Source organism: Electrophorus electricus, chromosome 11 (assembly GCF_013358815.1).
Source record: "Electrophorus electricus isolate fEleEle1 chromosome 11, fEleEle1.pri, whole genome shotgun sequence".
Classification (NCBI taxonomy): domain Eukaryota; kingdom Metazoa; phylum Chordata; class Actinopteri; order Gymnotiformes; family Gymnotidae; genus Electrophorus; species Electrophorus electricus.
The window spans coordinates 24,944,964-24,963,094 of NC_049545.1; the positions used below are offsets into that span (position 1 = coordinate 24,944,964).

The 18,131-nt window shown below is 48.3% G+C and overlaps 1 protein-coding gene across 2 annotated transcripts in view; it reads right to left on the reverse strand.

Moving 5' to 3' along the window:
• arhgap10 (Rho GTPase activating protein 10) overlaps window positions 1-18,131 on the reverse strand; it is a 64,665-nt gene that overhangs the window by 4,393 nt on the left and 42,141 nt on the right. For both annotated transcript variants that reach the window (XM_035531716.1, XM_035531715.1), the window contains exons 16-20: window positions 17,531-17,589; window positions 16,871-16,976; window positions 14,515-14,674; window positions 9,360-9,489; window positions 4,857-5,022 (exon numbers count right to left, since the gene is read on the reverse strand). In XM_035531716.1, the coding sequence (XP_035387609.1) occupies window positions 4,857-5,022; window positions 9,360-9,489; window positions 14,515-14,674; window positions 16,871-16,976; window positions 17,531-17,589 (621 nt within the window). The remainder of the gene's footprint in view (window positions 1-4,856; window positions 5,023-9,359; window positions 9,490-14,514; window positions 14,675-16,870; window positions 16,977-17,530; window positions 17,590-18,131) is intronic.

Here is an 18,131-nt window from a genome sequence, read left to right on the forward strand (position 1 = left end):
AGACACCAACTACTACCCTTAATAATTATTCCTCCTCTAGAGTGTGTGAGGCTCAGAATGAAGAACAGTGCCTCTAAGAGCGTGTAAGAACGAGACGGTGAGAACGTCTACACTTACACATGAATGCTGTTCAGTCATCACACTGAATTAAAAGTTATTTAATTACTAACTACAGTAGAACATGTGAGCATGCATTCGGCCCGTGTACTGGAGGGTAAACTCTGCTGACATTAGGACACCTAAACGATGGAAGGTAAAAGTTAATGGAGAGTCCCGAAGCCTCTTTTCTCTCTAAGCAGCAGAAAAGAAATGACTTCAAACCTCCATAATATTAAAACACTTTTACACTCACTCAGGTGGTTTAATGTCCTTTTTTGTAACAGATGGGGAATGGAAACATCTGTGAAATGACTAGTGGAGCAGCCAATACAACTGAACAAAGAGGAAGATGTCTCTCCATAGCAGTCTTTAACAGGCATGCTATACTAACACAGCAATGTCTGATGATTCATTAAAGAAGTGATGTCTGATGCTGTACTAATGCAACCACGTCTGATGCTGTACTAACGCATCAACGTCTGATGGTGTACTGTACTAACACAGCGATGCATGATGCTGTACTGTACTAACACAGCAACGTCTGATGCTGTATTTTATTAATGTAGTGACGTCTGATGCTGTATTTTATTAAGGTAGTGACGTCTGATGCTTTATTTTATTAACGTAGTGGTCTGATGCTTCATTTTATTAACATAGCGATGTCCGATGCTGTTTTTTAATAACGTAGCGATGTCCGATGCTGTTTTTTAATAACGTAGCGATGTCCGATGGAGGAAGAACTGTGTGAGTGCACACGTCAGAAGGGTGAGAATAATGTGAGTTGTAGGATGGAAAACACAAGGTGTGCGTGTCCCTAACCTTAGGAATAGGAGAACAGGAGAGTGACAGAGGATGGGTGGGGTGTGTGTGTGTGTGTGTGGTGTGGGTGTGTGTGTGTGTGTGAGAGGGGTGATTTATAGCTCTGCAGTAGACTGAGTTCTCAGGTACTGCACATCAAAACAAGGTTCTATGGTGCACCAAATCCACTCGTTAATAGTGGATTAACGCCCTCCCCAAAAAAGCTTAATACAATACATATATGCATTAATACACATACTGAAGTTTACATGCACACGATTAGACCTACCCTAAACACACAAGCTCACAGTGCAAACTTATTCAATGCTTAACCCCAATCTGACCCCAGACACGGATACACACACACACACACACACACACACACACACACACACACACACACACACACACACACACACACACACACACACACACACACACACACACACTCGGGCCTTTAACCTCTATCTGGATTTATCAACTCCTCTCAGAGCATCACATCACCATACTGATAGAGGAACAGACTTGTCCTCTCCAGAGGACATGCAAACAGCCATGGCATTCATTCACCACGCAGCTCAACCTCAGCAAGAAGCTAAATCAAGAGTAAAAATTAAAATCCAATACAGTTGCCGTAGCAACTAGCAGAACCATAGGGAAAAATGGTTTTAGCTAAAATTGCTTTTACAATTACAACTAAGCCAAACCAAAATTGCTTTCATTTCGCAGCCATAAAAATAGCAGCAGTGCTGCGATTACAAAACAGAGCCAAAGCAAAATAAAAAAAGCCAGACGGAAAATCTAATGTACTACTGTTCTGAAGAATAACCTTCTGGATGAGAGCACAGAAAACGTGTGTGAACAGGACGTGATTACAAGCGAAGGACGCTGCATAAATGAGGCACAGTGTGCATGTTGCTCACCCAAGCCCGAGATTAAGAAACAACACTAATGTTAAGATACATTAGCTCACGTAATTTTCATCACTGACTGTGAACAATTACAGATAATTCAAGTTTTCCCTTTAATTACTGTGAGCTGCCAAAAGTTTCAGACATTAAATATAAATTCGGCCAATATGAATGCTGGGCTGGTATTTTGAGAGGGCAGTGTCTGGCCTTACCCCAGTGGGGGGCAGCTGTGTGTCTATAGGGAAAGTGACTGATGTCCTGTCAGCCTTGTAGCAGGATAAATAAAGCCTACATAAATAAATAAACAATCAGGATAAATAAAGCCTACATAAACAAATAAATAAATAAAGCAGGATAAATAAAGCCCAAATAAATAAATAAAGCCCAAACAAACAAACAAATAAATAAATAAAGCTTAAATAAATAAATAATCAGGATATATAAAGCCTAAATAAATAAAGCAGGATAAATAAATAAATAAAGCAGGATAAATAAAGCCCAAATAAACAAAGCAGGAAAAATAAATACTAAATAAATAAATAATCATGATAAATAAAGCCTAAATAAATAAAGCAGGACAAATAAAGCCCAAATAAATAAATAAAGTTTAAATAAATAAATAAATCAGGATAAATAAAGTCTAAATAAATAAAGCAGGATAAATAAAGCCTAAATAAATAAATACAGCCTAAATAAATAAAGCCCAAATAAAGTCTAAATAAATAAATAAAGCAGGATAAATACAGCCTAAATAAATAAATAAAGCAGGATAAATAAAACCCAAATAAATAAAGCAGGATAAATAAATACTAAATAAATAAATAATCAGGATAAATAAAGCCTAAATAAATAAAGCAGGACAAATAAAGCCCAAATAAATAAATAAAGTTTAAATAAATAAATAATAAGGATAAATAAAGTCTAAATAAATAAATAAAGCCTAAATAAATAAAGCAGGATAAATACAGCCTAAATAAATAAATAAAGCAGGATAAATAAAGCCCAAATAAAGTCTAAATAAATAAATAATCAGGATAAATAAAGCCTAAATAAATAAAAGCAGGATAAATAAAGTCTAAATAAGGGTAAATAAGCCTGCCGGGCCTGCAGTGGGAGCTCCGCCCACAGCAAGAGGAGAGCAACCACCTGTCCCCTACACCAGGACAGGGAGGGATTTACTGCAGTACAGCATGCCACGTCCTGTTCTGGCACAGGCTAGGAAAACACAAGGGCGGGGGGGGGGGGGGGGAGAGAAAGAGAGAGAGAGAGAGAGACAGAGAGAGAGAGAGAGAGAGAGAGAGAGAGAGACAGCAGTGTGTTACATAAGCAAAGCCCCGTCTGTGACCATGACTCCAGGCCAAGTGACGCACAGAGGGAGGGAGGGGGGGGAGAGAGAAAGAGAGAAGGGGGGAGAGAGGGAGGAATATTACTGCTTTGGGGAAAAGACACTGAAAGTATAAGAAGGAAATGGTGAGAGAAAAAATGGTGAGTAGGTGATAAGTGTGTGAAAGAGTAGAAGACTGAAAGAATGGAGTGACTGAGTGGGAGTGTATGAGTGAGTGAAGATGAATGAATGAATGAATGAATAAATAAATGTGTAGCAAAGAGTGAGAGAGTGATAGTTACAGAGCAAGATACTGAAAAGAGAGAGAGAGAGGGAGAAGGAACAGCAGAAATCATTTACATTTACTGAAACCTGAGTGAGAGATTCCCTCTGGGATTAATAAAGTGTTGTTTTATCTTATATAGCTCACAGTGGGTAGGAGGGCATGGGAACGGGGACAGAGGGACCAAGACAGTGAAAACGAGTGAAGACGAAGAGGAAGTTTATTTGAAGGTGATTGTGAGGGACCTGGCAGAGATGTGGATTTGTGAGCAGAACCCAGTATCAATACCCCTCACATTAGCATTCAGGAGCAGCTATCTGCCCAGAGCTCAAGGACAGAGAGAGGGAGAGAGAGAGAGACACACACACACACACACACACACACACACACACACACACAGAGGGAGAGAGACACACACACACACACACAGAGAGAGAGAGAGAGAGAGAGCGAGCGAGCAGGAGAGACACACACAGAGAGAGCGAGAGAGACACACAGAGAGAGAGAGCGCGAGAGTGAGAGTATTTAAGAAATGTAAAATTCCTGCCAAAACAGCAGCAACCTCTCTGTGTGCACTGACTGAAGCAGACCATGAAAGTAACTTGATTTAACACAACACTTTAGAGCTACAGTGAAGAGTTGTGTGTGTGTTTTAAGATTTCCGTCGTGGTCGTCCCTCCCGCTGGGATCACAGAGGAATCCGTTTAGTTTGGGCCAAACCTGCACGGTTCAGTCTGCCTCAGGAGTCCACCAGTCCGAGACTGCTGGTCTTACTGGGGGAAGTGGAGGACCCAGTAACGCAGGACCACTGCTAGTAAACTCCACAGAGTCACATTAGAAAGCCTGAATCACACTAGTAAAAATGCCACTCCAGTTTGACTGCAAAACGAGTTCAGGCCCAGTCAGCAGCAACAGGTAATCTGAGTCAGTTTCCTTCTGGACTCTCACACCTGCCTTGAATAACACGTGAAATCCCAGTAAACCCCTAAGACAGGAACGTCGAAAACACTGGAAGGTTTATCCGACTTGTGCAAGAAAACTTATAGACAAAGTTTTTACTGATTTACTGAATAGTCGCTGTGTGACTCTTTGGTTTACATATCCTGCAGCCATCCTGTCTGACAGGAAGTGGGACACCTTTGGACGCTTTTTCATCCTTCTGACCCATTACAAACGTCTGGTTGAGGTTGCCGCTGCACAGTTGTGTGGTACACGGTGCTCGTTCTGTCTACACCACACAAACCGGATCAGTCCCACCCCAAACACGATAGGGACCTCAACACTCCTGTCGCTCTGGTGGTCACAGACAGTTGTCTGTGTATCTTCATAAGTGAAATGTTTCACACACACACGCGCACGCACACGCACACGCACACACACACACACACACACACACACACACACACACACACACACACGGGGTGGAGGGGGCATCACTTACCCAGCATTCTGAGAGCTGGTGACGGCAGGGTTGCCATGGGGACTACTGCCCAACTCTGGGGGGATTTCCGAGGCAGAAGCTATGGATGACTGGGAGGAGTCAGACTCATTACTACCTAGAGACGCCTCGTCAGCGCCTGAAGACACCGCTTCAGAGGATGGAGAGACTGGGGAAGAGAGAGTGAGGGAGGAGGGAGGGAGGGAGAGACAGAGAGAGAGATGGAGGGAGGGAGTGGGAGGAGAAACAGAAAGACAGATAGACAAACGGGCTAGCATGAGCGCTCACCCACCGGTTTGATCTGAAACAGAAACATGCATGAAGTATGACATCACATCTCCTTGAGATGGTTAGCTGTAGCGATTTAAACGTGCGCGAGTTTTCCCTGTTGCTTTCACCCATCACAGAACCACTCTAATCTCTGTAATCGCTCAGCCCCATCAGAAGAGCACTGTCCACCAGGGAGAGCAGCGCTCACACACACCACCTCCAGAGTGTCACGCTCATCACCGCAAGCCAGACAGGGTGTACGTGGACGCTAACAGCCTAAATCTAGTCACACTCAGAATAGAACAGAAGTGAGCATGTGTTGTCATTATACACCGGTAAAATGACCCTACACACGCCGTCTCTCCTACAGAGATTTACAATTTACAATCGACATGTTCATAAGTAAATATACAGATCTGTAAAGAGTTGAAGAGCTGAATGTTAATAACTGGTATTAAATAGATTTTTGTGTGTATTTCTGATTCTGGTATCTGTGGTAGCAATATCAAGGGTAAAAGTGGGCGTGTGCTTGTGCATGTGTGCATGCGCGCGCACGTGTGCGTGTGTGTATTTAGGGGGGTTTCGATGATGATGATGATGTTAGCCTTCGTCCTTAGTCTGGTGGCATAAACAGTGTCCAGGTTTGGAAGAGCCATTCCATCGATGTGCTTTGGTGTCTTCACCAGACAATGTAGATCTTTCTGCTGTCAGGAGACTTTCCATGGTGCCAGTAGAAATTCCTCCACTGTTTCAGGGTCTTTGTTGCTCTTTTCTGAGCTACAGAGCCACATCAGCTGTTTCCACAGACTCCTCCCAACATGTGGAAGGGGAGGTGAGCTATCTCCTCTGACTTAGGTGTGTGAGAACCTGCTTGTTGTCTCTACAGCACACGTCCAGATGTTCTACACAGTGTCTGGAATCAACCAAACTAATGCGTTGTTGTCAGTGAACGTGAGTATGGGGTTGGAGGTGTGGGTAGTGTGCCGTCATACGTGAAGTGTGTGAAGGGCGTATGGGGCTCCGCACTCAGCCCCGAGTTAACCACGAGGGTGGAGGAGGTGTAGCATTAACCTGCTGTGTCCAGACTGAGGAAGTTCATGACCCATCAGTACATAGAAAAGCCCAGGTTCTGCAGTCCTGACAAGTTTGTGGGGGATGATTGTGTTAAATGCAGAGCCGAAGTCCACAGACAGCGTATCCACATCTCCGATGGTGTTCCGGCATCGCTGACAGCGTTGACCTATGACTTCTATTATAATTTTCGCCATGACACTTTGTGTACATCCTACCTTTTACTACTCCAATACCCGTTGAACTGGGACAATGAATCAATCCGTCCTGCACATCAATTGCAGCCTGTCCACAGCCTACAAAGCTCAATTCTTCCTGATCCACAGGACTCCACCAGTGCTGTGTTTCAGCTGCGACAGTGCGGACGAACAGGCAAAACATATCAACACAGAAGCCATTTCCACTTTACGCAAGTTAGCGTGCACCAAACTCAAGTGTGTCAGGAACGTGCGGAGTGCTCCTGTGAGGAGCAGCATGACATCCTGAAAGAGCCGCGTGACATCAGCAATTCAGGCACTCAGGCTGGTGGTCACGTTAATGACGAGAGACGTCACTGGTCTCCAAATCCTTCTTACCCACCAACCCAGAGATAAGGACATTCCCACAGATACAGAGCATTTAAGACCAGAACCCACAGCACCCTGCAGAGTTCACTCTAAACTGTTCTGGATGTCGTGTGAAGACAAACCTGCCCCTCACCCCAACGGTCTCTAATCCCAGACAATGCTGGATGTGCTCATGCTACTTGGAGTTGATATCAGCAGGTCGGCCAAACGTGACGACGCACAGATGACAAAGGCGTTAGTCAAGTTGGGAAGACAGAACACAAATAGGGTCTTTGTCTAACAGTCCAGCACTTCTGGAAATATTTAATAGTGTTTTGCAACATTTGGTACCTCTTGTGCATTTACATTTGCAATGTGGAAGTTGTTTTGTGTAACAGATGTTGTTGCCAGGATTAATCTGGATGTTTTAAGAAAAAGGGAACAGGGTGGTCACTGACCCACGCACCCTCACACCACTGTTTCAGGAGCTTGTACTCTCCTTCATTGGTGCAATCGTATTGGTATGTTTTAAAAGTGCACCGTTGCAGACTGTATCCTGTCTCTACACGTCACTCTCTACCCCAGTCATCACTGGTCAGCCTCTGAACTCAGAAACACTACTGACAGGATATTTCTAGACTCTTCTCAGCCCAGCAGACACTGACGTGGTAGTGGTGGTGGAATTGGTGAGGATGAAGAGGAACAGGAGTTTGGCCTGAGTTACATTTCAGTGTCACTCCGGCGTTGAGAGTGTTCAGCCACCCCAAAACACCCAAGCAACAGTCATCCTGTAGAAAACGGCCGTCTTGCTGGAACAGACCCTTCATCAAGTCTCATACTGCTGTACCGGTCAAGATCTCCCTTCAGCCATATTAATCTATGATGTTTTCAACTACATCTGCACATTTCTGGAAAAAATAGTTCTGAAATAAATATTAGAGAGAAGCAGACAGAAATGACTACAAGATGCATTTGAGAACTACACTGACAGTGCAATTTGTCAATGGAGTTTTGTGAATGAAGTAGACATTAAAAGCTGGTTGTTTTGTTTAAATCTTGGCCATATCCTTTCAAACTGTACTACAGCAGTACTTTAACTAACTAACTACATTAGACAAATCAATTATGAACCACTATGTTCTTATATGTACGCCAAACGTTTTGCATTTCTGCAAACCTTCTTTTCGATGTGTTATACAGCCACAGGAGCGTCACGCTCAGGAGTATAGCATGCAATTTCACAAAATGCTAAAGGATATTCCATGTTGGTGTGTCTGTCAGCATTACTAGTGTTCATTTTATTTGATCTGGTAGGCCTATATTTGCTCATCCTGAAATAGTATACAACTAGCTAGCTAGCATGCCTAGCATGTTACCCAAGATGCTAACATTAGTCACCCTTCTGATATCTGCTGTCGGACTTGCAGGTTCCTTCCACACACACCCACACACACCCACACCCACCCCATTTCTGCACTTTCCCTTGTTCTAAGAACTTCATGGGATTTCCACGTTACAGTTGCCAACGTGGGACTAGACAGTGGCCGTTGCAGGGACGGTCTTAGCAAGGGTGAACGCACCACAGATGAGGCGTGAACGCAGCCTGTAGGATGACTGTAATAACATGGCTGTGGGGACTACAATCATAAACTGAAGCTGTGATGTGCATTAACCCCCAGACCCCTGCTGAGGTGAAGGCGCTAGCAGACATGCACCCTTCACCCCCCACCCCAACACAATACACCCTTCACCCCCAACCCCAATACTAACACACCATTCAATCCCCCAACACCAACACATCATTCAACCCCCCCAACACTAACACACCATTCACCCTGGAGCGTGTTGAGATGTTGGTCTGGGAGGATGGAGCCTTCTGCATGTCCTCCATGAACAGTATCTGCAAACTGTGTGATGCTAGTGACAGACACATGCCCCAGTCTCTCACACAGCTTCACAGCCGCGCTCTTTACACGAACGCGTGTGTGAAATGCTGCAGCTCGCACACACCTTCGCCCAAAGAGAAGATTTAAAAAACCTGGCAGGTGCTGCGATTTTCCACACTGAAATATTTATGATCTCAGGACCCTGCCTGTATATACCTGCTCTTTGGCACTAGTACGTGTGGTGCCACGACCCTGCTAGAGCAGTTCTGCCCTCAGTTTGTTATAAACAACAACTCAGATGAAAAAACAGTGCAAGCATGCGGTTGCCATCACCACTGGGGTGCTGAGGTCACTCTGGAAGCAGCTCTGGATAAGTTCAGAGTTCAAACAGATCAACCAGCATGTTTTGTGTGGTATGAGGGACTAATCTGTGCCCTTATTCACCATTTACACACAGTTTACGCCCTGGTCTCACACGGGGTTTGGGGTCATATCACGTCAAGGATCCGTCTTCATTCTGAGGGCTACCACAGGGATGTCAACTACGCAGGACACATCAGAACACAGCACCTGCAGCCTCTGACTAGGAGAAAGGTTGGGGATCCTCGGGGTAGAGGCAACCCAGCTGCCAATTAGGTTTGTATACCGTACAACTACACACCACTGGAGTGGCCATCTGGAGCAGACCTCGGGGTTAGAGCACGGCCAACCACACACCTTGCGCAGCCCCCTACCTGTGTGGATGTCCAGTACTTGGGGGTTGTAGACAGCGAGTGGACGACACGTTCGGCTTTGCTTCTTGGACTGGCGGGTGTGAGCGGAGAAGGGAGTCAGCACCGAAAGACTCGGAGCGTCTCCAAATATCTGGAGGAAAAGAAGTCAGAGAGAAAATGTGGTTTAGACCGTGTGTGTGTGTGTGTGTGTGTGTGTGTGTGTGTGTGTGTGTGTGTGTTGGGGGGGGGGGGGTAAAGAGCAAAGATGTGCAGAACATTGTGTAGATGTGTGTAGAAGTGTGTAAGACTGAACAACCATACCAAACAGATGAGTGTTTCAGACTTGCTACTCTGAATGTTTGAGGCAACAAGCACATTACAGCCATAGTAATAACGTAGAAAGGCGGTGAGGAGGCAGGGAGGCACAGAGGCACAGAGGCAGATCCGCCTTGCTGCACAGAGGCACTCTGGGTCATGGGGAGAGGATCAGTGTTTACTTCAGACACAAAAGTTGAAAAGACCCAAGTGGAGAATCTTCAGCAGGGAGGAGAGAGTCTGACCACAGCGGGAGTCACGGCCTGCAAGCTCATCCGCCTCCTCCCACGCACGCACACACGCCAACACGTGCCCTCTCACACCCAAACACGCCCTCTCACACCGACACAGCCTCTCCTAACTCCATGTCCTACTCTAGTCATTTTCTGCCCCTGCACTCCTCCCTCTCATTCCTGTTTCTTCCCCATTTGCCCTCTCACTCTGTCTCTTCTTCATCTGCCTCCCCCTTTCCTTACCCTCACACACACACACACACACACACACACACAGCTCTGCTCCTCTCTCCTCCCCCCCACACACAGAGCTCTGCTCCTCTCTCTCCCCCTCCCCCCTCCCACACCCACACACAGAGCTCTGCTCCTCTCCCTCCCCCTCCCCCTCACACACACACACACAGCTCTGCTCCTCTCTCCTCCCCCCCACACACAGAGCTCTGCTCCTCTCTCTCCCCCTCCCCCCTCCCACACCCACACACAGAGCTCTGCTCCTCTCTCTCCCCCTCCCACACACACATACACACACAGCTCTGCTCCTCTCTCTCCCCCTCCCCCCCCACACACACAGAGCTCTGCTCCTCTCTCTCCCCCTCCCCCCCCCACACACACACAGAGCTCTGCTCCTCTCTCTCCCCCTCCCCCCTCACACACACACACAGCTCTGCTCCTCTCTCTCCCCCTCCCCCCTCCCACACACACATACACACACAGCTCTGCTCCTCTCTCCTCCCCCCCACACACAGAGCTCTGCTCCTCTCTCTCCCCCTCCCCCCTCCCACACACACATACACACACAGCTCTGCTCCTCTCTCTCCCCCTCCCCCCCCACACACACAGAGCTCTGCTCCTCTCTCCCCCTCCCCCCCACACACACACAGAGCTCTGCTCCTCTCTCTCCCCCTCCCCCCCACACACACACAGAGCTCTGCTCCTCTCTCTCCCCCTCCCCCCTCCCACACACACACACACACACACACACAGCTCTGCTCCTCTCTCTCCCCCTCCTCCCTCCCACACACACACACACACAGAGCTCTGCTCCTCTCTCTCCCCCTCCCCCCTCCCACACACACACACACACACACACACAGCTCTGCTCCTCTCTCTCCCCCTCCTCCCTCCCACACACACACACACAGAGCTCTGCTCCTCTCTCTCCCCCTCCCCCCTCCCCCCTCCCACACCCACACACAGAGCTCTGCTCCTCTCTCTCCCCCTCCCCCTCCCACACACACATACACACACAGCTCTGCTCCTCTCTCTCCCCCTCCCCCCCCACACACACAGAGCTCTGCTCCTCTCTCCCCCTCCCCCCCCACACACACACAGAGCTCTGCTCCTCTCTCTCCCCCTCCCCCCTCACACACACACACAGCTCTGCTCCTCTCTCTCCCCCTCCCCCCTCCCACACACACATACACACACACACAGCTCTGCTCCTCTCTCCTCCCCCCCACACACAGAGCTCTGCTCCTCTCTCTCCCCCTCCCACACCCACACACAGAGCTCTGCTCCTCTCTCTCCCCCTCCCCCTCCCACACACACATACACACACAGCTCTGCTCCTCTCTCCCCCTCCCCCCCCACACACACAGAGCTCTGCTCCTCTCTCTCCCCCTCCCCCCCCACACACACAGAGCTCTGCTCCTCTCTCTCCCCCTCCCCCCCCACACACACACAGAGCTCTGCTCCTCTCTCTCCCCCTCCCCCCCCACACACACAGAGCTCTGCTCCTCTCTCTCCCCCTCCCCCCTCCCACACACACACACACACACACACACAGCTCTGCTCCTCTCTCTCCCCCTCCTCCCTCCCACACACACACACACACAGCTCTGCTCCTCTCTCTCCCCCTCCTCCCTCCCACACACACACACACAGAGCTCTGCTCCTCTCTCTCCCCCTCCCCCCTCCCACACCCACACACAGAGCTCTGCTCCTCTCTCTCCCCCTCCCCCTCCCACACACACATACACACACAGCTCTGCTCCTCTCTCTCCCCCTCCCCCCCCACACACACAGAGCTCTGCTCCTCTCTCCCCCCCCCCCCCCACACACACACAGAGTTCTGCTCCTCTCTCTCCCCCTCCCCCCTCCCACACACACACACACACACACACACAGCTCTGCTCCTCTCTCTCCCCCTCCTCCCTCCCACACACACACACACAGAGCTCTGCTCCTCTCTCCCCCTCCCCCCTCCCACACACACACACACACACACAGCTCTGCTCCTCTCTCTCCCCCTCCTCCCTCCCACACACACACACACAGAGCTCTGCTCCTCTCTCTCCCCCTCCCCCCTCCCACACACACATACACACACAGCTCTGCTCCTCTCTCTCCCCCTCCCCCCTCCCACACACACAGCTCTGCTCCTCTCTCTCCCCCTCCCCCCTCCCACACACACATACACACACAGCTCTGCTCCTCTCTCCCCCCCCACACACACAGAGCTCTGCTCCTCTCTCTCCCCCTCCCCCCTCCCACACACACACACAGCTCTGCTCCTCTCTCTCCCCCTCCTCCCTCCCACACACACACACACACACAGAGCTCTGCTCCTCTCTCTCCCCCTCCCCCCTCACACACACACACAGCTCTGCTCCTCTCTCTCCCCCTCCCCCCTCCCACACACACATACACACACAGCTCTGCTCCTCTCTCCCCCCTCCCACACACACACAGAGCTCTGCTCCTCTCTCTCCCCCTCCCCCCTCCCACACACACACAGAGCTCTGCTCCTCTCTCTCCCCCTCCCACACACACACACACACACACACACAGAGCTCTGCTCCTCTCTCTCTCTGCTTTTCCACAGATGGAGCTGAATGCTAAGCGCTGTCTGCTGTGGGCAGTGTGTGGAGAGGGTTCATATCTCCTCTCTACCCTGAATCTCAACAGCTGGCTTGTGCCGAAAAAAGCGAAAGAAAAAGATAAAGTCGAAGGTCACAATCGCACAATGATTTAATGTTCTTAGATTTGGATGCACAGTAAACATTTACTGCATGTTACTGTGTGTGTCCTGCTCTCCGACACACACACGCACACACTCACGTCCTGCTCTCCGACACGCGCGCGCGCACACACACACACACACACACACGTCCTGCTCTCTGACACACACACACACGTCCTGCTCTCCGACATGCACGCGCACACACACACACACACGTCCTGCTCTCTGACACACACACACACACGTCCTGCTCTCCGACATGCACACGCGCACACACACACTTACACACACGTCCTGCTCTCCGACATGCACACACACACACACAAACGTCCTGCTCTCCGACATGCACACGCACACACACAAACGTCCTGCTCTCCGACACACACACACACACACACACACACACACACACGTCCTGCTCTCCGACATGCACACGCGCACACACACACACACGTCCTGCTCTCCGACATGCACACGCGCACACACACACTTACACACGTCCTGCTCTCCGACATGCACACGCGCACACACACACTTACACACATGTCCTGCTCTCCGACACACACACACACACACACACGCACACGCACACGCACACGCACACGCACACACACTTACACACTTACACACACGTCCTGCTCTCTGACACACACACATTTACATGCACACACGCAGTCTCAAACACGCACGCACTCTCACACGCGCACGCACATACACCTGTTTACTATCTTACTTCCAGCTGAACTCTAAAACTCAAAAGGATGGAAAAAAGATTAATTCATAGATTAATTTATAGATGTCTGTCTCTGCGCTGAAAAAAGGGGGGAAAATATGGGTCACTCGGTTCAAAGCGCGCAAAACAAACAGACTCAAGAGCTGTTTTAACCTCCGCATGCTTGTAGCTTACTGCATTACGTAATAAGATAACGCTATTACCATTTTATATGCCAGACAAAACAACTCAAAGATTCTGAATTACTCAACCTCTCTCATCTGGGCTTGTAAATTAATCTCACGCAAGGGTGGAACATTGCAGAGGAGCCTCATAAGGTAAAGCACCAAAACCATGAACATTCAGGGCTCCCCCTAGTGGCTGGCCAGAGCACCACGGGCTGGAGCGTCTCTGTGGGAGGCTCAGTGCTCTGTGTTTGATGTTAGTTCACAGTAACTTGAAATATAACAAAATAATCTAAGTTTCCTTTTCTCTTGTTCTTCATCCATTTTCCACACATCTACTATAAACAGGGTTCCCACTCTAAGCCAAATGTCAAATTCCGACTCTTCCCTGACCATCACAGACTACAAAGCTAAATTCCATGTACAGAAACACAGGCTGCCTCTGTTAATTGCATAAAAATCAAGTAACCATAGCAACTACTCACATAACAGGAAACGTGGGAAAATGTATTTCGATAAATGTAAAATGTAAAGATGCAACAACCAAATTTCTGTGATATTTAAAGACTCGACCAAAACATTTCCCAACTTTCTATGTCTGGAACAGACTTTTTAACATTCCGTAATATTCCAGAAATTCCTTGACCAGTGGGAAGCCAGTATAAACGGATAAAACGCTGATGTAATACAACACACAATAATTACTACAGCTCCTAAAAATGAGAGAGAGAGAGAGAGAGAGAGAGAGAGGAGGGGGGGATATTGGCACCTTTTCATGGTGTTCAATCAGAATCTCCACCACAATGTTCTGGAACTTCAGGTCCATGATAGCAGCCACCGTCTCTTCCTGTGGGCGCATGAGCGTGGGTCCGAACACCACGCCCAGGTTAGCTACCGTCATAAGGTTCTGTTTACTATGGGAGGCCACACTGCACACGCACACACAAGCACGCACGCACACACGTGCACACACAGAAAGAGAGTGATTTTTCAAGCACACTGGAAATCAATAGACAGTTGCTCAATGTGATTGATCTGAAGGAGAACTACTCAGGATATTGTGACTGACGAAGTTGTGTGTGTGTGTGTGTGTGTGTGTGTGTGTGTGTGTGTGTGTGTGTGTGTGTGTGTGATATAAGGCAAACAATGGTGCCCCAGTCCCAATCCAACCCAGGGATGCTGGGGTAGTTCTGAACTCTGCCCAACCCTCAATATATTCCAGATGTATCTCAAAATATATACAACATGCACTGCACAGTACTCGTTCATAAAGTTAGGTACTTTTGTCTCAATATTTCATTAATATTTAATTTAATAATATTTAATTATTATTTATAATAGCAGAGCTACTGCTGCAAATCTAAATTCTTAAATTTCAAATTTGGGTTTTTTAAAGGTGAAAAGGATTCTTAGGCCTGTAGATTTACTGGTCAATCCACTGGGTCTGATAAAACAGAGAGGAGACGATAAAGTCAGGACGTGTTTTAGGTTGACATCTGGGTGAAGACCCAGTTTTTTACCACAGCAGGTTGAGTTTGCGAACTAAATGTACATATAATGTAACATTTTTAAATTGGTTAAGGTTACCACTGTCAGTCCGAGGTTCCTCAGGACGGTGCAGCTCTGTGGAAGTCTGGTGGAGACAGCCAGCTCCGCTCCCGGAGAGCCCCCAGGCAGAGGGGAGGTCTGAGGTACGTGGGGGAGGAGGGAGAGCTCTCGAGCGTGGGGGGCACCCCCAAGGCATGTGGGGTGGGGGTGTCATACCAAACACATTCACTTCCCTCAGGGCTTTCAGAGACTGAACAACTTCTGAATATTATACCCAGTTGTGTTCTGTTAGGGTTGCAGCCAGTCCAGCACCACAATGCCCCATTTCTGGTCTGAGTTATTTTTGCGTAGGGAAACAGTCCAGTGCTGCTGAGCAGGAGACCGCTCCCGAGTTCCTGCACAGAGCGAGCATGCGCACATGCGCCTGGGTTCTCTCTGCTGGACCAGAGTTTGGAGCGCAACAAACACGTTAAAAAACAAAGAAAGAAAAGCAAGAACTACCAATCAGAGTCTGCTCCACTTCAGTGAACCCATAAGCCCCCTTCTCATATAAACTGGGCGTGTTTATGTGCGTTATGGATCTAATGGTGATGTCTGAGACAGGTTTGTGTAAGCACACAGTCTAGCACTCTGCCATCTGGTTGTAACGTCCCAAGTTGTGATTCAGCCGCACGAGAGCAAAACAAGCAGGGACTCTTTTCAACAGATCTTAAACCAGCTTCACACAGCAGGAGACTGAACGTGTGGATCTTTCTCTTAAACTGGAACCCTGAACTGACGAGAGGGGGGGGTCGAGGATAACGTGCACCCACTGAGATTAAGCGCTATCGCCAATTTGTTCACTTTTAGGTGACACAAATATCAGGACGCAGAGAAAAGCCTTGTAATGTTAGCTGACATTGTTTGGAAATATCTTATTCTGTCTGATCGCTTGAATGGAGCCGTTACACAACAGTAATTACATTTGGGTGTGGGTGTGTGTGAGAGAGTGTGGTATAATCCATGAATTAAAAAGTTCTGTTTAATATAGAGATGAGTGTGTGTGGTGTGCGTGTGTGTCTGCGCACGCATGTGCAGCTAGAGAACCGGGTTTCCACTTCGCTCCGCCCACAGCTGTCCACTTGTGTGCCGTTGCCTTGGTGACAAAGGGAGGACTACAGACAGCCAGAGGTCCTTCTGCTGTCTGGTGGACTGAGTCAAGGATGCATGTAAGTGTTCGTGTGTGTGTGTGTGTGTGTGTGTTCGTGTGTAAGGAGAGAAAATGGAGAATGTAATGGAAATTCAATAAGAGAGAAGAGGGTGTGTGTGTGTGTGGGGGGGTGAGGCAGTTGTGTGAGGGTGTGTGTGTGGGGAGGGTTATGAAGAGGGTGTGTGTGGGGGTGTGAGGATATCTGCAAATTCCTCTATTTAATGAACATAACCCTTGAGCTTATTTAATACAGCCTCGCCTTGAAGCAAGAGAAGAAAAAAGAAAAGAACACTGAACAGGGAAAAAAGAGTAGAGAGAGTAAAGGATGAAAAAGGAGAAGCAGAGAACCAAGAGAGGAGGAGAGAAGGATCAGCAGAGCTCCACTCACTTGGCCAGGTGTTGAGTGACCAGACTCAGCACATGTCTGTTACTCTCAGGCAGTTTGTGCACTAGACAGTGGATGGCCTGGGCCCGGGCTTCTGGGCTCCTGCTCTCTGTTACCGCACGGACCACGCACGGACACACGCACGGACATGCATGCACACATCAGAGGGAAAAATGCTTCATAAATGCATGTCAGTGTTTGTAAATGTTGAATATTACAAATGCACCAATCACACACACACACACACGTGCGCATCTAGAACACCAGCTCACCACCACTTAGCTCACACTGATCTAACCTCACCCTAACAACCATGTTACCCACCCCGGACATCACACAAGCACGGGGCTTTTCCGGGGAGTGGGAGGGTGTGTGGGGTTCTATGGAGCTATGTGGCTGTGAACCACCGTGAAACAGCTACCCACAGTGCCAGATAATAATAATAATAATAATAATAATAATAACAACAATGATAACATTATTATTATTAATCATGTTACTCCCTCCTAAGGGATTTTTTAAAATCATTTTTTTCTTTTGATATTGGTGATGTCTAAACATGACTTCTTTTTTAACAAACCTTCTCACCCAATGAGTGAAGGTGTCTGACAGACTCTGCATACATTTACATGCTGCTGCTCGAGTAAACCAACACACACTTACTTGCAGGCGCAATGAACTCCTTGTACAAGGCGTACGTCATTAGAGGCTCAGGAAGACTCCTAAAGACACAGAGAGAAAGCGTTGGCATATGGCCCACATGCGCACAGTCACGCGCACACACGCGCGCACACACGCGCGCACAGTCACGCGCGCACACACACGCGCACACACACGCGCACACACACGCGCACACACACGCACACACACACGCACACACACACGCACACACACACGCACACACACACGCACACGCCTATGATTAAATGTGGGCACTGCAGTGGTACACAATGATAACCAAGTTCATCTCTGACAGCCAGTCCAGCACCATCATCTCCAGTCCCAAACAGTCCTAACCCCTAGTCTTAAACCCTAGACCCAAACAGTCCTAACACCTAGTCTTAAACCCTAGACCCAAACAGTCCTAACCCCTAGTCTTAAACCCTAGACCCAAAACAGTCCTAACCCCTAGTCTTAAACCCTAGACCCAAAACAGTCCTAACCCCTAGTCTTAAACCCTAGACCCAAAACAGTCCTAACCCCTAGTCTTAAACCCTAGACCCAAAACAGTCCTAACCCCTAGTCTTAAACCCTAGTCTTAAAC